This window comes from Mustela nigripes, chromosome 17, assembly GCF_022355385.1.
Source record: "Mustela nigripes isolate SB6536 chromosome 17, MUSNIG.SB6536, whole genome shotgun sequence".
In the NCBI taxonomy this organism is placed as follows: domain Eukaryota; kingdom Metazoa; phylum Chordata; class Mammalia; order Carnivora; family Mustelidae; genus Mustela; species Mustela nigripes.
Window position 1 is genome coordinate 6,064,171 of NC_081573.1, and position 19,461 is coordinate 6,083,631.

At 49.1% G+C, this 19,461-nt stretch overlaps 1 protein-coding gene across 2 annotated transcripts in view; it reads right to left on the minus strand.

Moving 5' to 3' along the window:
* The window catches only part of GRIN2D (glutamate ionotropic receptor NMDA type subunit 2D), a 40,247-nt gene that overhangs the window by 8,041 nt on the left and 12,745 nt on the right, over positions 1 to 19,461 (minus strand). For both annotated transcript variants that reach the window (XM_059382005.1, XM_059382006.1), the window contains 7 exons: positions 18,883 to 18,997; positions 18,342 to 18,553; positions 17,910 to 18,078; positions 17,303 to 17,456; positions 14,676 to 14,801; positions 14,251 to 14,480; positions 12,339 to 12,499 (listed from right to left, as the gene is read on the minus strand). In XM_059382005.1, coding sequence (XP_059237988.1) covers positions 12,339 to 12,499; positions 14,251 to 14,480; positions 14,676 to 14,801; positions 17,303 to 17,456; positions 17,910 to 18,078; positions 18,342 to 18,553; positions 18,883 to 18,997 — 1,167 coding nt within the window. The remainder of the gene's footprint in view (positions 1 to 12,338; positions 12,500 to 14,250; positions 14,481 to 14,675; positions 14,802 to 17,302; positions 17,457 to 17,909; positions 18,079 to 18,341; positions 18,554 to 18,882; positions 18,998 to 19,461) is intronic.

Genomic DNA, 19,461 nt, shown 5'->3' on the forward strand with positions numbered 1-19,461 from the left:
CACACGTACATATGAAATATTTCATATGTACGTGTGTGTACATGTATATATATGTATATATATATTTCATATGTACGTGTGTGTACTTGTCTTTTATCTTAGTCATATATATATATATATATATATATATATATATAAAAGACAAGAAAATACTGACATTGGGAATTCCACAACAAAAATGGTCCAGACAGATCACCTCCTTTGACGTTGAGTGAACAGTTTTGCTCATGTAATCACATCCCCACCATTTCTAGAGTTTTGGACTTCCACTCCCAGATATGGACAGACTACCAAGGATTCCTACACATCAGTAAAGTCTCAATAAAAAAGACAGAAACAAAACCAACAAATGGGAGGGAGAGGGGACTTGGAGGAAACAGATTATGCAGAGAGGAAAAAGTGCCAAAAACCCAACAACTACCAATATCATCAGAGAAACAAGACAAGATATTCAACTTTGAACAGCATATCATAAAACATAGAGTACTATCAAATAATACTATAAAATTTATAAAACACTGTAAAAATTCAGAGATTATTGGGGTGCCTGGGTGGCTCAGTGGGTTAAAGCCTCTGCCTTCGGCTCAGGTCATGATCCCAGAGTCCTGGGATCAAGCCCTGCATCAGGCTCTCTGCGCGGCCGGGAGCCTACTTCCTCTCTCTCTCTCCCTGCCTCTCTGCCTACTTATGGTCTCTGTCTGTCAAATAAATAAATAAAATCTTTAAAAAAAAAATTCAGAGATTATAAAGTGAGTTCTTAGCAAGGTGCCTGGCTGGTTCAGTTGGAAGAACTTGTGACTCTTGATCTCGGGGTTGTGAGTTAGAGTCCCGTGTTGTGTGTAAAGATTACTAAAAATAATAAATAAACTTAAAAAAAAGAAAGAGTTCTTAGAAATTGAAAATATACTAGCAAAAATGAAAAGCTTAATAAAAGAGTGGAAGGTAAGGTTAAGAAAAACTCTCAGGAAGTAGGGCAGAAAGATAAAGAGATGGAAAAATAAGAGAGGATAAAAGGAAGAATTCAGGAAGCCCAATATCGAATTAATAAGAGTTCCAGAAAGAAAGGATAAGAGTTCCAGAGAGAGGGGCACCTGGGTGGCTCAGTGGGTTGAGTCTTTGGCTCAGGTCATGATCCCAGGGTCCTGGGATTGAGCCCTGCATGGGGGGTGGGGTGGGGGTGTGTGTCTCTGCTCAGCAGGGAGCGTTTCCCCCTCCTCTCTCTGCCTGCCTCTCTGCCTACTTGTGATCTTTTTCTGTAAATAAATAAATAAAATCTTTAAAAAAAGAGTTCCAGAGAGAAATGGAGGGAAGGGGGAAATCATAATTGAAAAAAAAAATCAATGAATGAATGTCATGAGAATACAATTGAAAGATCCATTAATGAAAATAAATGAAGATGTTGCTGAGAAATGTCAGCTTACTGAGGACAAGGAAAAGAAAAGCAGGTGACACACAGGCTTATGGATCAGAATGACTTTGGGATTTTAACAGTAATATTGGAAATTACAAGACAATGGAATGATGCCTTCAGAATTCTAAAGAAAATGATCTCCAGCCCAGAATTTTATACCTATCCAGGAGGCCTATCAAGACCAAAGATGTTTTCAGATACACAGTGTCTCTAAAATTTTACCCACCCCACCCCCATGTGCTTTTTGTCAGGAGGCTCAGAAGAACAAGGGAGAAAAACCCAGGAAGAGTGAGAATTAGAATATGACAAGAACCAAACCAGGGGGCAGGTGAAGGGATCTAGATGGTAGCTATGTGACAGATGGGGCAGGCCAGAGGCCACGAGAGAAACTTCTTCCCTATGATGAAATTAGTGGAGTACGTGATGCAAATGAATATGTGAAGAAGAGGTTCGTTTGGTTAACAGAGAATTTTGAATTAACAAAGAAAACTCAGCCACTAAGCAACTTAAAAAAAAAAAAAAGACAATTATTAACTCCAGGAAAAACAAAGAATTGTGTGGGAGAGGAAAGTAATCACGGTTTACTACTTGTGGCAGCTGTGGGAGCATTTACACAGTCATAACATGTAAACACTGCATATTCATCTAGCCAGAATCACAGTGTGGGAGGCTGGAGTAATTTAAATAAGAGTATGAGTATGTGTCTTCCATAGTAAGCAGTGAATGGAAAATACCTAAAATTGAAAAATCAAGAGGTAGCCACACAAACATGGTATTTAGAGACAGGGGAGCAAACAGCAAGATGATACAATAAATAAGGTAAAAGCAGATTCCTCTGGGGTGGGAAAAATGGGGGGTGGGTAGGCAGATGGAAGACTGTTGGTTTTCTTTTAAAAAAAAATCTTGTATTTGACTTTCCAAACTATGTGGATGTATAACTCAGATAAAAATAGAACTAAAAGTTAGGGGGGGAAATGTAAAAAGGAATACTGGGGAGAAAAAGAATTCGGCAGAAGCAGAAATCAGAGCAAGAAGTAACAGTGAGAAGCACAAGGTATCCTTTGTGAATCCAAGAGGCTTCTGGGAAGGGGTACAAAGAGGATAATTCTGGAATTTTCACGGCCCACCTGAGGCAATGTAGTGTAGTGGTTGAGGGGCTGGGCTCAGAATCTGATGACCAGGGTTCAGATCCCAGCTCTGCTGCTCGGTACCTGTGGGATCTGGCTGTGCCTCAATTTCCTCATTTGTAAAATGGGAATGATAATATTCACCTCTAAGGTCTTATGGTCTCCCAACAGTTGTAACATTGAGGTCCTACCTCAGTTGGAGAAAGGGTCTTTACAGAGGAAATCAAGTTAAGGTAATTAGAGTGGCCCCTAATCTAGTAAGACAGGTATCCTTTCAAAAAGGGGTAATTTGGACAAAGAGACACATAAATGGAAGACAATGGAGAAGAGACCCATCCACAAGCCAAGGGAAGTTCCTTCCCTTGCCCTGAGAAGGAACCCAGAGGACTTCTAGCTTCCAGAACCATGAGGCAACAAATTTACAATAGCCCCAGAAAACTAATAATGAACTAATTAAATGAGTTAGAGCAGAACTGGATATATAATAAACACTCTAGTAAATTGAAAAGAGAGAGGAACGATCTGAGCCTTGGCAGGGATATGGGACAAGGGGAACTTTGCACTGTAGGCGTGTAAGTTGGCACGACCACTTTGGAGGATGTCTGGCAGGATCTTTTGAAGCCAAGCCTCTCTCTCCCTGTGATCCTGCCATTCTGCCCAGGGGGATTTACCCAAGAAAAATGAATGGCGCACATCCCCCAAAGACTTGTACAAGAATGTTCACAGTAGAGCATTCATAATGGCCAAATTCTGGAAACAATCCAGATGTGCACCAGCAGTAGAATGGACGAATTGTGGTGTATTCAGAGAGTGGTATACTCAGTGGGATATAGGAATGAACGAGCCTTGTAGAGCGTGGGGGCAAAACAAGCCGGACTGGTGGGACAGAGGGGAACCGGAAATGGTCCATACCCTAATCTGGTCATATAAAACAGCCACGTGTTATGTAGACAGTCAATGAGCTTCACACTTAAGATTTGCAGGTTCTCTCCCAACAACAAAAAATGACACAGATGAAGCCTCAAGTCCATTTTTAGCTATTAAGGGCAGGGGTTGTGGCTGACCTTTGGATGAAAAACAAAAACAAAAACAAAAACAAAACACACACACACAAAAACGCATATCCATCCTTCTCTCAAGTCAGGGGCAGGAGAGATTTGGATTCATTCTTTGAGATGGGGCTGCTCTCGAAAACTCAGGAACTAAGTGGATCGGGGACATGGGGTCCCCCCCAAGTGTCTGAATTTTTGCTCTCTGAAGGTATGGAAATTGACCGAGAAAGTGCCACGTAGCTCTAGAACTACAAGAAGACAGTTCCTCGGCTTCCCAAGGAAGAGCTTGTCCCTGTCCGGGAGTAGGGGTGGATGGGCAGAGCTTGGGGAAGCTGCCCCGCTTTGTGGAACAAAGGGAGAAGATCTGGAATTCCCAGGGGCCTTCCTGGAGGGAGGGGCTGAGGCCCAACCGGAAGAAGAGGCAAGGGAATAGAGATGAGTCAGCTGGCTGCCTGGGGAGGATACTCTGGGGGTGAGCACGGAAGTGAAAAAGTCCCAGGGGGCTCTTCCTATTGTTCATTAGGAAAATTTGCATTTACATGATGTAGACGGGGCGGCCCAATAGCGTAGCTACACGCCTTTGTGGCTGTTCCACACTCTTGAACGCAGCGAGTCTGAACTGAGATGTGTTGGGTGTAAAATGCACCACCGGCTTCGTGCAGGGCAGGGCAGGGAAGGGAAGCCGAGGGGGGTGTGGGGGGGTGGATTATGTAAAAGGTCCCAACCATTTTTATGCTGTATTATTTTGGATCCAATAATATTTTGGATACACTGGGTTAAGTAACATGCATTACTAAGATTAATTTCACCTGCTTCTTATTACGTCTTTTAATGTGGCCACTAAAAAAACTTTACAGCCACACTGCATTCCAGAGGACAGCGGCTTCCCAGGCTCAATCCCAAACCTAGCACTGGACACTCAGGTCTGAGGCTAGTGGAGGCTTTTACGGGGATTAAGGGAAGGGGTGGGCTTTGATTTTGGTTAATAGCTCTGGGGCTGGGAAGACCCACTCGGGGCCAGTGAGATGCTCCAGAAAGCGAATTAGATCTGGCAAAGAGGAGCTTGAAGCCGGAGCGAGTCTGAGAAGCACAGGAAATTTGCAGCTTCTCTGGAGGGGAGTTTGGAGCCAATGTTAGAGCAATCCTTGGCGGGGAGGGGAGGCGGGGAGCCCCTATATGACCTCTGGGGCTGGGGCAAGCAAAGAAGATCAGGAAGGGGAAGAAGTCCAAGTACAAGAAGAGGAAGAGGGGGAGGGGAGGAGGAGGAAGAGGATGCGAAGGAGGAAATGAAGGGAAAAGAAGGAAGGGAAGAAATAGGAACAAGAAAGCTAAGAAGAGGCTCTGGTTGGCTCAGTCTGAAGAACCCAGGACTCTTGATCTCCGGGTTGTGGGTTAGAGTCCCACGTAGTATGTAAAGATTACAAATAAATAAATAAATGAACTTAAAAAAATGAAAAGGTAAAAAGACAAGAGTTCTGGGTTGACACTTCCCACAATGTCAGTCACTAGTCAGGTGTGGCCCATGAGCCCTTGGAATGTGGCAAGTCCAAACTGAGATGTGCTGTGAGTAGGACATACTTCAAATTATAAAAATAAATAAATAGGGGCGCCTGGGTGGCTCAGTGGGTTAAAGCCTCTGCTTGGGCTCTGGTCATGGTCTCAGGGTCCTGGGATTGAGCCCCACATCTGGCTCTCTGCTCAGCAGGGAGCCTGCTTCCCTTTCTTTCTGCTTACTTGTGATCTCTGTCAAATGAATAAATAAAATTTTTTTAAAAAATGAAATAAAAAAATAAATCATTAATTTTTATATCACATATTGTAGTCATATACTGGAGATATCGGGGTAAACAGTATTTCACTAAAATTAGTATCACCTGTTTCTTTTGAGTATGGCCAATAGAAAATTTTAAATTACATATATGGCTCCCCAGCTCTGCTCTAGGGAAAAAAAAAAGCTGGAGGAAACTCCTGGAATCATGAACAGTGGATAAGGAGGGAAAGTGGGGAGATCTTCTCTTTTTACCTCATTATTACTTTTTTTAAATATTTTATTTATTTGAGAGAGGGATAGCACAGAGGGAGAGTGAGAGGCAGAAACAGACTCCCCGCTAAGCAGAGATTTTTTTTTTTCCCCCAGATGGGACTCAATCTCAGGATGCTGAGATCATAATCTGAGCCCAAGGCAGGCGCTTAACTGACTGAGCCACTCCCAGGCGCCCCTTTGCCTTATTATTTTTAACACCAAGGAAGTGTCATGCTATGCAAGTAAAACCACTAAAGAGAGGTTATAAGACATTTGAGGGAAGGGAAATTTTGTTCCAGGGCTTGGGAATGTGAAGCGAAGGGTGCCAGGCACAGAGAAAGGGGGTGTCCTCCAGATGGGGTAGGCCTGGGGAGGGGTACAAAGGGGTCCACCAGGCTTCGCAGCTGAAGGAGCATCCCAAGACTGCTTGCTCACAAGTGCCGGAAAGTTCATCTTTGAGAACCCTAGCAGAGCAGGGGTGTGGCAAGCCAGAACTCATGTGACCAGGCCCTGCCCTGACTGCCCCTGATTGGCCCCAGAATAGACACCTGACTCCCAGCTGGATCCACTGCAATGTCACTAGCCAGGATGTGAAATTGAACTGAGGCGTGCCAGGGCTCACAGGGGACCCTGGAGCTGAAAGGCTGCGTGGAAGCTGGGGGCCAAGGTAACGTGCAGATAGACTAAGACAGGAACCAGTGGAAGAGGCAGAGAAGCAAGGGAGGAACCTTGGTTCCTGATGTTTTATTTCCCAGAGCTGCTTCATAACCAGCTGGGATTGTTGATGCCATATTATGAAGGCGAAAATTAAGGCTCAGAAGCTCAACAGATTGGCCTAGGGCCCACAGCAAGTAAGGGGTACTTCCCATTCCAACCCTGGACCATCTGGTTTAACCATCAGTGCTGTCTGCTATTCAACATAGTACTAGAAGTCCTAGCCTCAGCAATCAGACGACAAAAAGAAATAAAAGGCATCCGAATCGGCAAAGAAGAAGTCAAACTCTCACTCTTTGAAGATGATATGATACTTTATGTGGAAAACCCAAAAGACTCCACTCCAAAACGACTAGAACTCATATAGGAATTCAGTAAAGTGTCAGGATATAAAATCAATCCACAGAAATCAGTTGCATTTCTATACACCAACAGCAGGACAGAAGAAAGGGAAATTAAGGAGTTGATCCCATTTACAACTGCACCCAAAACCATAAGATACCTAGGAACAAACCTAACCAAAGAGGCAAAGAATCTGTACTCAGAAAACTACAAAGTATTCATGAAACAAACTGAGGAAGACACAAAGAAATGGAAAAATGTTCCACACTCATGGATTGGAAGAATAAATATTGAGAAATAGTGTCTATGCTACCTAAAGCAATCTACACATTTATGCAATCCCTATCAAAATACAATCAATTTTTTTCAAAAAATTGGGACAAATAATCCTAAAATTTATATGGAACCAGAAGAGATCCTGAATAGCCAGAGGAATGTTGAAAAAGAAAGCCAAAGTTGGCGGCATCACAATTCCAGACTTCAAGCTCTATTACAAAGCTGTAATCATCAAGACAGTATGGTACTGGCACAAAAACAGACACATAGATCAATGAAACAGAATAGAGAGCCCAGAAATAGACCCTCAACTCTATGGTCAACTAATCTTCAACAAAGCAGGAAAGAATGTCGAATGGAAAAAAGTCTCTTCAACAAATGGTGTTGGGAAAATTGGACAGCCACATGCAGAAGAATGAAACTGGACCATTTCCTTACACCACACACAAAAATAGACTCAAAATGGATGAAAGACATCAATGGAAGACAGGAATCCATCAAAATCCTTGAGGAGAACACAGGCAGCAAACTCTTTGACCTCAGCCACAGCAACTTCTTCCTAGAAACATCACCACAGGCAAGGGAAGCAAGGGCAAAAATGAACTAGTAGGACTTCATCAAGATCAAAAGCTTTTGCACAGCAAAGGAAACAGTCAACAAAACCAAAAGACAACCGACAGAATGGGAGAAGATATTTTCAAATGACATATCAGATAAAGGGCTAGTGTCCAAAATCTATAAAGAACTTACCAAACTCAACATCCAAAGAACAAATAATCCAATCAAGAAATGGGCAGAGGACATGAACAGACACTTCTGCAAAGAAGACATCCAGATGGCCAACACTCACATGAAAAAGTGCTCCACATCACTTGGCATCAGGGAAATACAAATCAAAACCACAGTGAGATACCACCTCACACCAGTCAAAATGGTTAAAATTAACAAGTCAGGAAATGACAGATGTTGGCAAGGATGCGGAGAAAGGGGAACTGAACCCTCTTACCCTGTTGGTGGGAAGGCAAGCTGGGGCAGCCACTCTGGAAAACAGTATGGAGGGTCCTCAAAAAGTTGAAAGTAGAGCTACCCTATGACCCAGCAATCGCACTACTGGGTATTTGCCCTAAAGATACAAATGTAGGGGCGCCTGGGTAGCTCAGTGGGTTAAAGCCCCTGCCTTTGGCTCAGGTCATGATCCCAGGGTCCTGGGATCGAGCCCCACATCAGGCTGTCTGCTCCGCGGAGAGCCTGCTTCCTCCTCTCTTTCTCTCTGCCTGCCTCTCTGCCTACTTGTGATCTCTGTCTGTCAAATAAAAAAAAAAAAAAAAAAAAAGATACAAATGTAGGGATCCAAAGGGCCACGTGCACCCGAATGTTTATAGCAGCAATGTCCACAGTAGCCAAACTATGGAAAGACCCCAAATGTCCAACAACAGATGAATGGATAAAAAAGATGCGGTATATATACACAATGGAATACTATGCAGCCATCAAAAGAAATGATATCTTGCCATTTGCAATGACGTGGATGGAACTAGAGAATATTATGCTGAGTGAAATAAGTCAATCAGAGAAAGACAGTTATTATATAATCTCTCAGGAGGAATTTGAGAGGCGGGGGGGGGGCTGTGGTGGGTAGGGAAGGAAAAAATGAAACAAGATGGGATCGGGAGGGAGACAAATCATAAGAGACTCTTCTTAATATCACAAAACAAACTAAGGGTTGCCAGGGGTGTGGGAGGGTAGCAATAGGGTAATTGGGTGATGGACACTGGGGAGGGTATGTGCTATGGTGAGTGCTGTGAAGTGTGTAAGCCTGATGATTCACAGACCTGTACCCCTGAGGCATATAATACATTATATGTTAATAAAAATAATTTTTTAAAAATCAGTGCTGTTAAACACCCCCAGAATACTGCTTGGGGGACACCAGCACCCCAACATTATATGGGACGATCTGGATGGGTGGGCTCTAGAGAACAAATGAAAGGATGGATGGATGGATGGATGGATGGATGGATGGATGGAAGGATGGATGGATGGGTGGATGGATGGATGGATGGATGGATGGGTGGATGGAAGGATGGATGGATGGATGGATGGATGGATGGATGGATGGGTGGGTGGATGGATGGATGGGATGCACAATTTAAAAAACAGTTTTTCCTGTTCTGTGTCCTAGCTCCTCTGCATGGGATTCTCCAAACTTAGTACCCATCTCAGACCTCCCTCAAGGGACTGCTATTCTAGACTCTGTGCTTCTGAGCATCCCCACTCCACCCAACTTTTCCAGAGGAATCCTGGGGCCAAGGAGTTGTACCCACCCAGAATCTATATCTCTGTTGGGTATTTATGCTCTGGGAACTTGGAGTAGGTAGAATGATGGTCTCCCAAAGATATCCACACCCTGGGGCGCCTGGGTGGCTCAGCTGGTTAAGCATCTGCCTTCCGCTCAGGTCATGATCCCAGGATCCTGGGATCGAGCCCCAGGTCAGGCTCCCTGCTCAGTGGAGAGTCTGCTTCTCCCTCTCCCTTTGCCTCTCCCCCCAACTCATGCTTGCACACACTCTCTTTCTCTCTCTCTCAGATAAGTAAATTTGAAAATATTAAAAAAACAGGTATCCACACCCTGATACTTGGAACTTGTAATCTTACACTGGAAAAGAGACTCTGCAGATGTGAATAAATGAAGGCTCTTGGGATGGGGAGATTAGCCTGGGTTATGCGGGTGGACCCAATGTCGTCACAAGGTCCTTTCAAGAGGAAGGGCGGAGGGTCAGTCAGAATATAAGCTGTGACAATGCTAGAAGAGTTTCAAGGACCCAGGGCCAGGAGCCAAGGAATGCGTTTGGCCTTGAGAAGCTGCGAGAGATGAGCAGACAGATTCAGATGGGAGGACAAGGAGTCAGGTGCTCTCCTGGAAGGCAGAATCCCGAACTTGAACTTGTTTAGCCTTTCTGTTGGTTAAGGTCTATTTGTCGAGGCAGGAGGACCCAACCTCATGAATGGTCAGCTAGCACGATCGATAAAAGTTTCAATAGTCGGACATGAGGTATGCGAGCCTCCGTGTGTACTCTTCTGCAAACGTTAGCCATCGGGCTGCCCAAAGTCTTGGTTGAAAAAGAAAAGCTTGTTACCCCAAATGCCTCCAGTTCATGGTGCTTCGAGGGGGAGGGTAGAGGAGAAAAGAGCAGTTCTCTGCCAGGGGTGGAGTGGGGCAGAAAGAAAGGACACGTGACTAATGAGAAGGGGCTCAGTGTCCGAAATGAGGCTCGTGGGGAAAGAGGACACAGAGAGGACACAGGGAGAGACAGAGACGAGAGACCTTGTGACCCCCCAGAAGTCCAGAGAGAGGAAGTAGAGCCCTGGAGAAGGCAAAGAGGCAAGAGGGAGGCTGTCTGGTGGCACAGTTACACATTCCACAAGGCCGGGACTCTGGCACAATCTCCATTTGCAACCTCTCCGTCTGCCACTGTCTACCACAGAGCCTGGGAGGCCAACACACCCAATTTCCCAGCTTCCTCTGAAACTGGGAATGACCCTCTGGCACACGCTCTGAAACAGCCACAAGTTCCTCAGAAAGGCATACTTGCCCCAGTATAAAGGCAAGGCTTGCCAGGAGGAAATCCATTCTCTTCCTCTTTCTCCTCCTTCTTGCCTGCAACCAAGATAGGCTCCACGGCGGGGCAGCAGCCATCTTGTGACCATGAGGCAAGCACAATGAGCTAGAAGGTCTAGGCACCAAGGTTAGCAGAACAAATACATGGGAAGAGTTTGGGTCATTGATAGTATCTTTGAGCTATCATGCCAGCCTCGGACTTCTTACTGAGAGAGGAAAAGAAACCTCTCTCTGTTTAAGCAGTCCTAAGGATCCGGGTGACCTACCTCTTTTATTGACTATTGGTATCTGGTGCAGGAACTGTGCCTGGCACAGAGCTGGTATTCCCACAAAGCCTCGATTTCTTTCCTGCTACTAGTTGTGCATCGCGACGCTTAGCCCCTGCATTGCGATGCTTACCCAATCATCTTCCTTACACCCGGTTGGCTGAGTTTCTTTTCTTGCAGCTCAACAATCCCAATCAAGACAGAGGTGCTAAAAGGAGGAGCTGCTTGAGGGGTGAGCTACATGGGGAAGGTGATCCAAAGGACCACACTGATGTCTGTCCATCCACTCTCCACCTTGCACTGGGGCGGGGCGGGGGGGGGGGGGGGGGGGGTGGCATTTGCGAATGGAAATCAGATCACACCCTTCCCTACTTAAAATCTCCCTGCCTCATGGCTTCTTGCTGCCCTTCAAAGAAAATGCAACCCTGATCTCAGCTTCAGGGCTCACCCATGTACCCTACTCTCATCTCCCCTCTAACGTCCCCTCCCGGCCCCTCAGCCACGTTGACCTTCTTGCTGTTCCTCCAGTAACCCCTCGCCTGCCTCGTGCCATCGGCACATCCTGTTTCCTCTGCCCGCAAGGCTCTGCCTCCGTGAGTCCAAGAGGCTAGCCCTCACCTCCCTCAGGGCTCTCTGCTCCAGTCACCTCCTCTGAGAGGCCCGCCCTGAACACCTTGGTGAATATATCCCAGTTTAGTCACACCCTAGCTCATGATCACTTTCTGGATCATCCTGATTCTTCCGTTTGTACATTTCTTATTCATGTCCCATCCCCAGACCCTAAGCTCCCTTGAATGGAGGGAGCCTGCCTGGCATAGACGAGGGGGCCAAGAAAATAAATGAAGCATGTTGAATGATGAAATCAAAGAGGCGCAGGGAGAAAGTCACTGTAATCAACTTTGTTGTAACCTTGGTCGGTACTCTGGAGTCTGAACTTAATTTTACCCTCATGACTTAGGAAACTGAAGTTCGAAAACAAAACCAAACAACCTCATCCAAGTATCCATTCCAGTGGGTTTAGATCTAATGATCATAATGAAAATAATAATTCAGCAGCAAGCGTCCACAGCGAGCTGGCACTACCGCTACCAAATAATATATTACACAGCCCAATCATAACAGCCATAATCATTCTTACAACAACCTTAGGAGGTGGGTCCTTTTCTTATCCCCATTTTACAGAGGAGGAAATGAAGGCTCAGAGCGGTTGAGTAACTTGCCCAAGATCACACAGCCATGAAGAGATAGAGCCTGGATTTGAACCCCGGCAATCCGGTTCTGGAATCTCTAAGTCCCGGGTCTCTGCAGACATCTGAAGGTGTCACAAGGACCCTGGTTGTGCAAGGGGGGGCCGTTCACTGCCACCCTCGATGACCTAGGCATGCCTTCCAGGCCGAACCACCCCTGGCTGACCTGATGCTGATGAGTGGCTCCCGGCCCCTGGCTCTCTGCCCGCATCCTTGGGGCCCCCGGCGGCCCCCCACCCCCCAGCCCGAGTCTGCGCTGACCCTGCCTTGAGCTGAATGAGCGCTTCCTCTACGCGGGGCTGATTGTAGCGCACCATATAGCTGTGCATGTCGGGGTAGTTGCTGCGAATGTTCTTCTCCGTGGACCCGTTGGGCACCGTCCCAAACTTCAGGGGCGGGTACTGCTCCTGGGGCCGCTGGAACTGGGGCAGAATGGGAAGTTATTAGGGCGCCCCCCTGGGGCCATCTGGGTCAAGAATAGCCTTGACCCAGATGCTCTGTTCTGGGGGACACCTGCCAACTGGCAGGGACCCCAGCCCAGAAGTGTTTCTCCAACATGCTCACCGTGACCCTCTTCTGCTCCCACCCAGCAGATCCATCTGCAGCCAGCCACACGTACACACACACACACACACACACACACACACACACACGTGCACGCACACATATATGCATACAGAGTCTGGAGGAATACTGAAATATTTAACACTGGCATGGCCTGATCATAGTCCAGTTTGGAAAGGCACTGGCTACAGAGTTTGAAAAGGGCCGCAGAGGCCTCTGATGTGCCAGGCATTAACCCTTAGCTTGCTGGATCATGGGAGGTCCCAAGGGTGGGGTTTGGCCTGGTGGGGAGCTGGAGGCGATTGTTATTTACAAATCCATTCAGAAATAGCACACTTTTTTTTTTTTTTTTTTTTTTTTTTTTAAAGAGAAAGAGAGAGATCTCATGCAAGCGTGAGCGCCGGGATGGGGTGGGTAGGGGCAGAGGGAAAGAGAGAATCCTAAACAGACTCCATGCTCAGCATGAGCCCAATGCAGGGGTCAGTCTTACAACTCTGAGATCATGACCTGAGCTGAAATCAAAAGCTGGATGCCTAACCGATTGAGCCACCCAGGAGCCCCAAAAGTTTACTCTTTGAACAACAGACATAGCCATATGGTGTGTGCTGACTCAGTGTCAAGTGCGTATATGACTAAAACAAAGGTACAGACATATTTTTGCTCAGTAATTAAAAAAAAAAAATGCTTGTTGGGATGCCCAGGTGGCTCAGTTGGTTAAGCGTCTGCCTTCGGCTCAGGTAATGATCCCAGGGCCCTTGGATCGAGCCCCGTATCAGGCTCCCTGCTCAGCGGGGAACCTGCTTCTCTGCCTGCCATTCGACATGCTTGTGTTCTCTCTCTGACAAATAAATTAATAAAATCCTATAAAAAATGCTTATTGCAATCCACTGAACTGATTTCTTAACCTTCTAATAGGTCATGATAATCCAGTGAACCACTTCAACCTCAAACCGTGCTCTGCCAACCACTAGTACCTGAACAGACCGTGATCTGCAATGAGGTAAGTATAGAAATCAAGAGAATAAGCACTTAGAGCAATTTTTTCAAGAAGATTTTTAAATTTGTTTCTTTTTAAAGTAAACTCTACACCTAATGTGGGACTCGAACTTATGACCCTGAGATCAAGAGTTGCGTGTTCTACCGACTGAGTCAGCCAGGCACTGGGCATTTAGAACAATTTGACAGAATAATTTTATGTCTGTTGAAACTACATAAAAATTCGGGTTTGAATTGTGCATGTCTTGGTTTTCAATTTTATGTTTCATTTCTCGTAATTCGTTTCTATTGTATCTTACAAAAGCACTGATCTCTACCGGAGAAAGTTCAAAGATTAGCTCTTCATCACACTCCGAGAGAAGCACTAATCTAGAATATTCCATTTGGCACTACTGCCCCCCCCCAGGACATTTGGGGTTACTCTCTTCTCCTGCGAATATTTAAATAGTCCATTGTGAAACATAACCATTCTCTTCTAGAACATTCTTTTCTACCATTTTGGAACTCTTCCTGGGAAAAGACCCCCAGGAATCCAATTCGGACCTCCCATGTGCCAAATTTCAGCCTGACCTCCAACCCTAGCCAACTCCCTCTCTCCCTCAAACACACACACCTTTCGATCACTGAGCCCAGACACGGTGTCCACATACTCCTCCTGGATCATGAAGGCGGCAAGGTTGGCTGTGTAGCTGGCGAGGAAGATGACGGCGAAGAAGGCCCACACCAACACCATGATTTTGCTGGTGGTCCCCCGGGGGTTCTCCACGGGCACCGAGTTATTGAACACCAGGGCCCAGAGCAGCCAGATGGATTTCCCAATGGTGAAGGTTGAGCCGCCAGGCCCTGCAGGGGGCCAGGAGGGCGACATGGACCCGAAATCCCTTCTACTCCATGAGGGAGCAGAAAGAACTATGATTCCCAGCAGCTCCCAAGGCCTCTGGCGCCTCCAGAGGCCACTGCTCTACCCCAGGGGCTGTTGGGAAATGTAGTTCTATCTGTGGTCCGGGCACTTGGAGGTGATGGAGGAAGGGGACTCACGCTTGCCCGTGGCCAAGCTGCGGTTGTAGCCGACGGGACTGAGGTACTCGAAGATGAAAACGGTGACGGCGACCACAGTGAGGCACATGACGAACATCATTACCCACACGGCAGGGCTGTAGGGCTCTGGGGGCAAGGAGGTATGGGGTCATGGCTTGGCCAAGCAAAGGACTGGAGGTGGGGGGGACCAAAGACATATGAACAAGGTGCATCGCAGACAGGATCTTGTCCTTCTCTGTCCCCTTCCCAGTCTCCCCACCTCAGGGACATCCAGACGCCTGGGAAACAGTCTCTCTCAAGAAAGCCAACTCAATCATTTCTGTAGTTTTGGTCAGTAGATAGATCCTAAATGTTTCCTGAGTCCCAGACCTGAGTCTCCCCCACCTCCCCAGCCACTCACCATGTCCCACACTGAGGCCAGCATCCATGCCCAGGCTCCCCATCCTTCCATCCCATCACAGTCCGACCCCCCATTTGCCAGCCTCGCTCCCTCCCTCCCGCCTTACCCCTCCGCAGCCACAGTCTATACCCCCCACCCTTGCCCCCTACCTTGGCCTTTCCTCCCCATTCTTTCAGGCAACAGGCTCAGGCCTCATCCTCTCTCCTGGCCCATCTCCACCCCACCCTGCAGCCGTAGGTGCTCCTGCCGTGGGTGCTCCTTCGGCACCCAGAGGTGACCTGGCCTCTCCCCTGCTCACAGCCTCCTGTGGCACCTCAGCGCCTCCATGAAAGTCACTGCCCCTCAGCCTTGCTTCCAGGGGCAAGCAAGCCCCTCTCTGCAAGCTCCCTCTAAAGCAAGCTCCTCTCTGGCCTGATTGCTCTCTCAAGAGCCCAGTGCTTTAACTGGCCAGAACTCATGGTTCCAGAATGAGCCTCACCCTCTCTGCCTTGTCTCCGCCGTCCCTGCCACCCCCGCCACGCTGACCCATCGACCAGACACACTTGCACCCATGTGTCTCCTCCTCACACTGGCAATGAACCCAAATCACCACTTCTTGAGATTCATACCAGGTGATCTGCCCTCCCTGGGCCAAACGCAAGTGGCCAGGACTGCCCCCGTCACAGCAGGGTCACCACCCCAGACTGTCACTGAGGCATCTGGGGACACTCCTGTTGCCTCTACTGGGCAACGTGGTGGGGCATAAAATGACCTTGTCACTTCCCTGGTGAAGGCAGGGGCCCCATGTGGTGCATCTCAGGGTGCCCTGCAGAGACCTTGGCCAAGGGACGGCCACAGAGATGCTCTTGGCGAAACAGACAGAAACCAAACGTAAAGCAAGAGATGTCCCTTCTCTCAGCGTTGTCACTCCCAGGAGCTTTGCCCAGACTTCAGAGAGCAAGAGGGAACTGACGTGAACAGCTGCCCTTGGCCTGATGTGCACTTTTCCTTCTCTTGTCTCCAAGTTCAGCGAGATCCCTGCCCCATCCACCTCATAGCCACCAACCCATCAGGGGCCAGCTTCCTACCCACACTCCAAGCCTGGTTACTCGCCCACGCTCACTATCACCTTCCTATCCCACATCCACCTCCTCTCTGCACAGACCTCTGCCTTCTCATGGGCCTCCTGCCCCTGCTGCCTGCAGTGGGATATTTTAAAAGCCTAGATGTGACCATAAACCCCCTCCCCCACCATCTACAGTTAAAACCTTGGCCATTGCCCTAAGAATAAAACTCAACTTTCCTACCAGAGCCACCAAGGCCCTGAACTTTCCCCCCATGTCCCCCAATTCCCTCTCAGCCCTTGCCTCCTACCCCCTCACAATCACTCACTGCCCCCTCTGGTCACACAGACTTCCGGCTATTTCCCAAATATTCCACACACAGTCCCGCATTGGGTTCTTTGCCCCTCTGCCTGGAGCGGTTTCTCAGGTCCCATCTCCAAAGGGGCCTTCCGGCCCTCTCGTGGCAGCACCAGCCCCATTCCTCTCCACTTCCTCACCCTGGCTTAATTTCTCATTATAGTCATCACCACTTGAAGTGATCTTGTCCATGTATTGCCTTAAGAGATTATTTTCTGTCTTCCCCACGAGGCCAAGAGCTCTTAGAGGAGAGGGGTGTGTGGGCGCAGCTCAGAGCCTGGCCCATGATAGATGCTCAGTAAACGCTGAGAAGTGACTGGAGCATTTACCATGTGCCACTCTCATGCTAATCCCTTTTCCTCATCTCATATACAGGGGAAGACTTGAGGGTTGTGGGGGCCTGAGGCTTGTACAATGTGGAGGGTTGTCTTTAAGAAAAAAGAAGAAGAAGAAGAAGAAGAAGAAGAAGAAGAAGAAGAAGAAGAAGAAGAAGGAGAAGAAGAAGAAGAAGAAGAAGAAGGGGAAGAAGAAGAAGAAGAAGGGGAAGAAGAAGAAGAAGAAGGGGAAGAAGAAGAAGAAAAGAACACGAAATTATGAATACAAGAATACAAGGTACAGGGCCTTGAAGAGAATGTGCGAGAGAAGGTTCCTGAAGCTCCAGTTCCCTTGGCATCGTGGTAAAATGGCTTCTCCCATTTTACAGATTGGGAAACCCAAGGTCAGAAGCGACACCACCTCACCAGTCACGGTACGGGGACAGGCAATACCAGGATGGGAACTGAGCACGCAGGTGTCCCAGTGTTGCCGTCCCAGGGCCCCGGGCTCACCGAGGAAGGCGGAGGGGGACACAGTGCCGTTGCTGCGGGCCACCATGACGCTGATGCCCGTCTCCACGAAGGGCACAGAAAAATCCACGATCTCGGACCGCTCCTCGTTGATGGTGAGGGAGCCGATGGCCATGTCCGCACGCTGGTAGAAGACCTGGGGTGAGGGCGAGGAGGGGGTGAAGGAACCTGGCTGGGTCAAGCGCATAGAGGCGGATGGTGGGCAAGACCAGCCCCAGGTGACCAGTGACAGGGTGACAGAGAGGGCTAGGAGGGTGGCGGGGTGGCGCAGAGTGGGGCAGGAGAGGAGGAGGTGAGAGGCGGAGAGCAGGGGTGGGAAGAGGTAGCCCCAAGCCCAGTCCCGCTCCCAGAACACGCTCTCAGGATTTGGGCTCAGTCCTCTCGGCCCCGCCGCCTTCGTTTGAGAGGGCCACCCTCCGAGTCCCGCCCCACCCGCCGACAGTTTCTTGCCCCGCCCCCAGCCGAGGCCCCGCTCCTCAAGGCCCGGGCTTTGCTCCCTCTGGCCACGCCCCTCCAGCCACAGAGCTCCGGCACCGTGCCCCCCCCCAGCTCGCCTCCTTCCCACCCCCACTCCCATCAGGCGCCCCACCTCGCCGATCATTCCGTTCCAGACGCCGTCGATCTTCTTTCCGTGCTTGCCGTTGGTGACCAGGTAGAGGTCGTAGCTGAAGCCGATGGTCTGCGCCAGCCGCTTCAGAATGTCGATGCAAAAGCCCTTGCAGCACCGCTTTTCCGGGCGGGGAGCGTCCGGAGGAGGGCTGCGGGGAGTGAGCAGGCTTGGGGATGCTGGGGATTCCCCCCGCCCCACTTCAGACTCTCCCAGGAGATGAGGGTATGGCGGGAGAGACACACAGCAGCTAAAACTATGGTTAGCGCTTTCTGGGGAAACTGAGACTCATAGGAGTTTCGTGACTTGCCCAGGATGACCAAGCGAGAGGGCTCTGTGGGTTCTGAATTCCAAGGGAGGAGGGGGCGGGGGCCAGGACTGCGGGGCTGCAAGCCCTGGAGCCCGGGCTGTCACCTGTGGGTGCGGTTGAGCTGGCTCCTGCAAGGCACAGAGTCCCGGATGCAAGTGCCACTGATGGGGTCGGCGGGCTCCACAATGACAAAGGGCCTCTCCTCCAGCGTGGCCACGGTGAGGTGTTGTGTGTCATCCACCGGCTGCAGGAAGCGGCCATAGCGGGACCACAGCGGGTACTTGAGGCGGAGAGTCTGCTGCTCCCAACTGCCCACCTTGGCCAAGAGAAGGGGGTTCAGGCTCCAGGGCGGCGACTTTGCAGCATGTCCTGGCCATCGGGGCCCTCCTTCCTCAGAACCCCAGGCCCCAGCTCCTTCTCCCTTAGATCTGGGAGTCTAGGCCCCATCTCCCTCTTCCCCTTCAAACCCACAGGTCCGGGCTCCCACTTACTTCTGCCAGGACCTAGAAGTCCGGCCTCCTTCCTCCCTCAGAGGCCAGAGTCCTCCTCTCCGTCTGGACCAAGGGGTCTGTGTCCCCACATCCCCCCCATCAGTGCCTGGGACTCCAGGCCTCTCCCGTGCCTGGGGTTGGGGCGAGGACTCACCACCTCCCAAGTCCTATCTCTGGTGAGGGAGATGACCACCAGAGAGGGGTTCACCAAGAAGCCATCCTCATTGAAGGAATAATCCCGGTTATCCCAGGTAATATTCATGAAATACCTGCCCAGGAGGAAGGGAGGTGACATGTGGGTACCTGGACTGGACCTAAGGGGCTGAAGGCAGAGAAAAATCCCCTTTCTCTGGACCAGCCCTGGCCCTTAGCTGGAATTTATCCCCCAAGACTCTGAACACCCAAACATCCCCCTTCTTTGTTCAGGAGTCTCTGCCTGATACCCAGCACTCCCTGAACAGGGTTGCAGACCCTCAGCCTGAGTTTGAGGTCCTCTTAGAGACCCTGTGTGTTCTGGCCCCATCTGGCTGTGCCGGCCCATCTCTGATCCCTGCCTCCCCTCAAACTCCTTCCACCCCAAGCCCTTTCTGAATGCAAAGTTACCCCCCAAACATATCGAGTGGTTTCCTATCCCTTGAGCATTGTAGGGGCTATGCTGTCTGCCTGAAAAATGCTTTTCTGTCCCTTTTCACCCTGATTAATTCTGATGCCTTCCAAGATTCAGCTCAAGTGT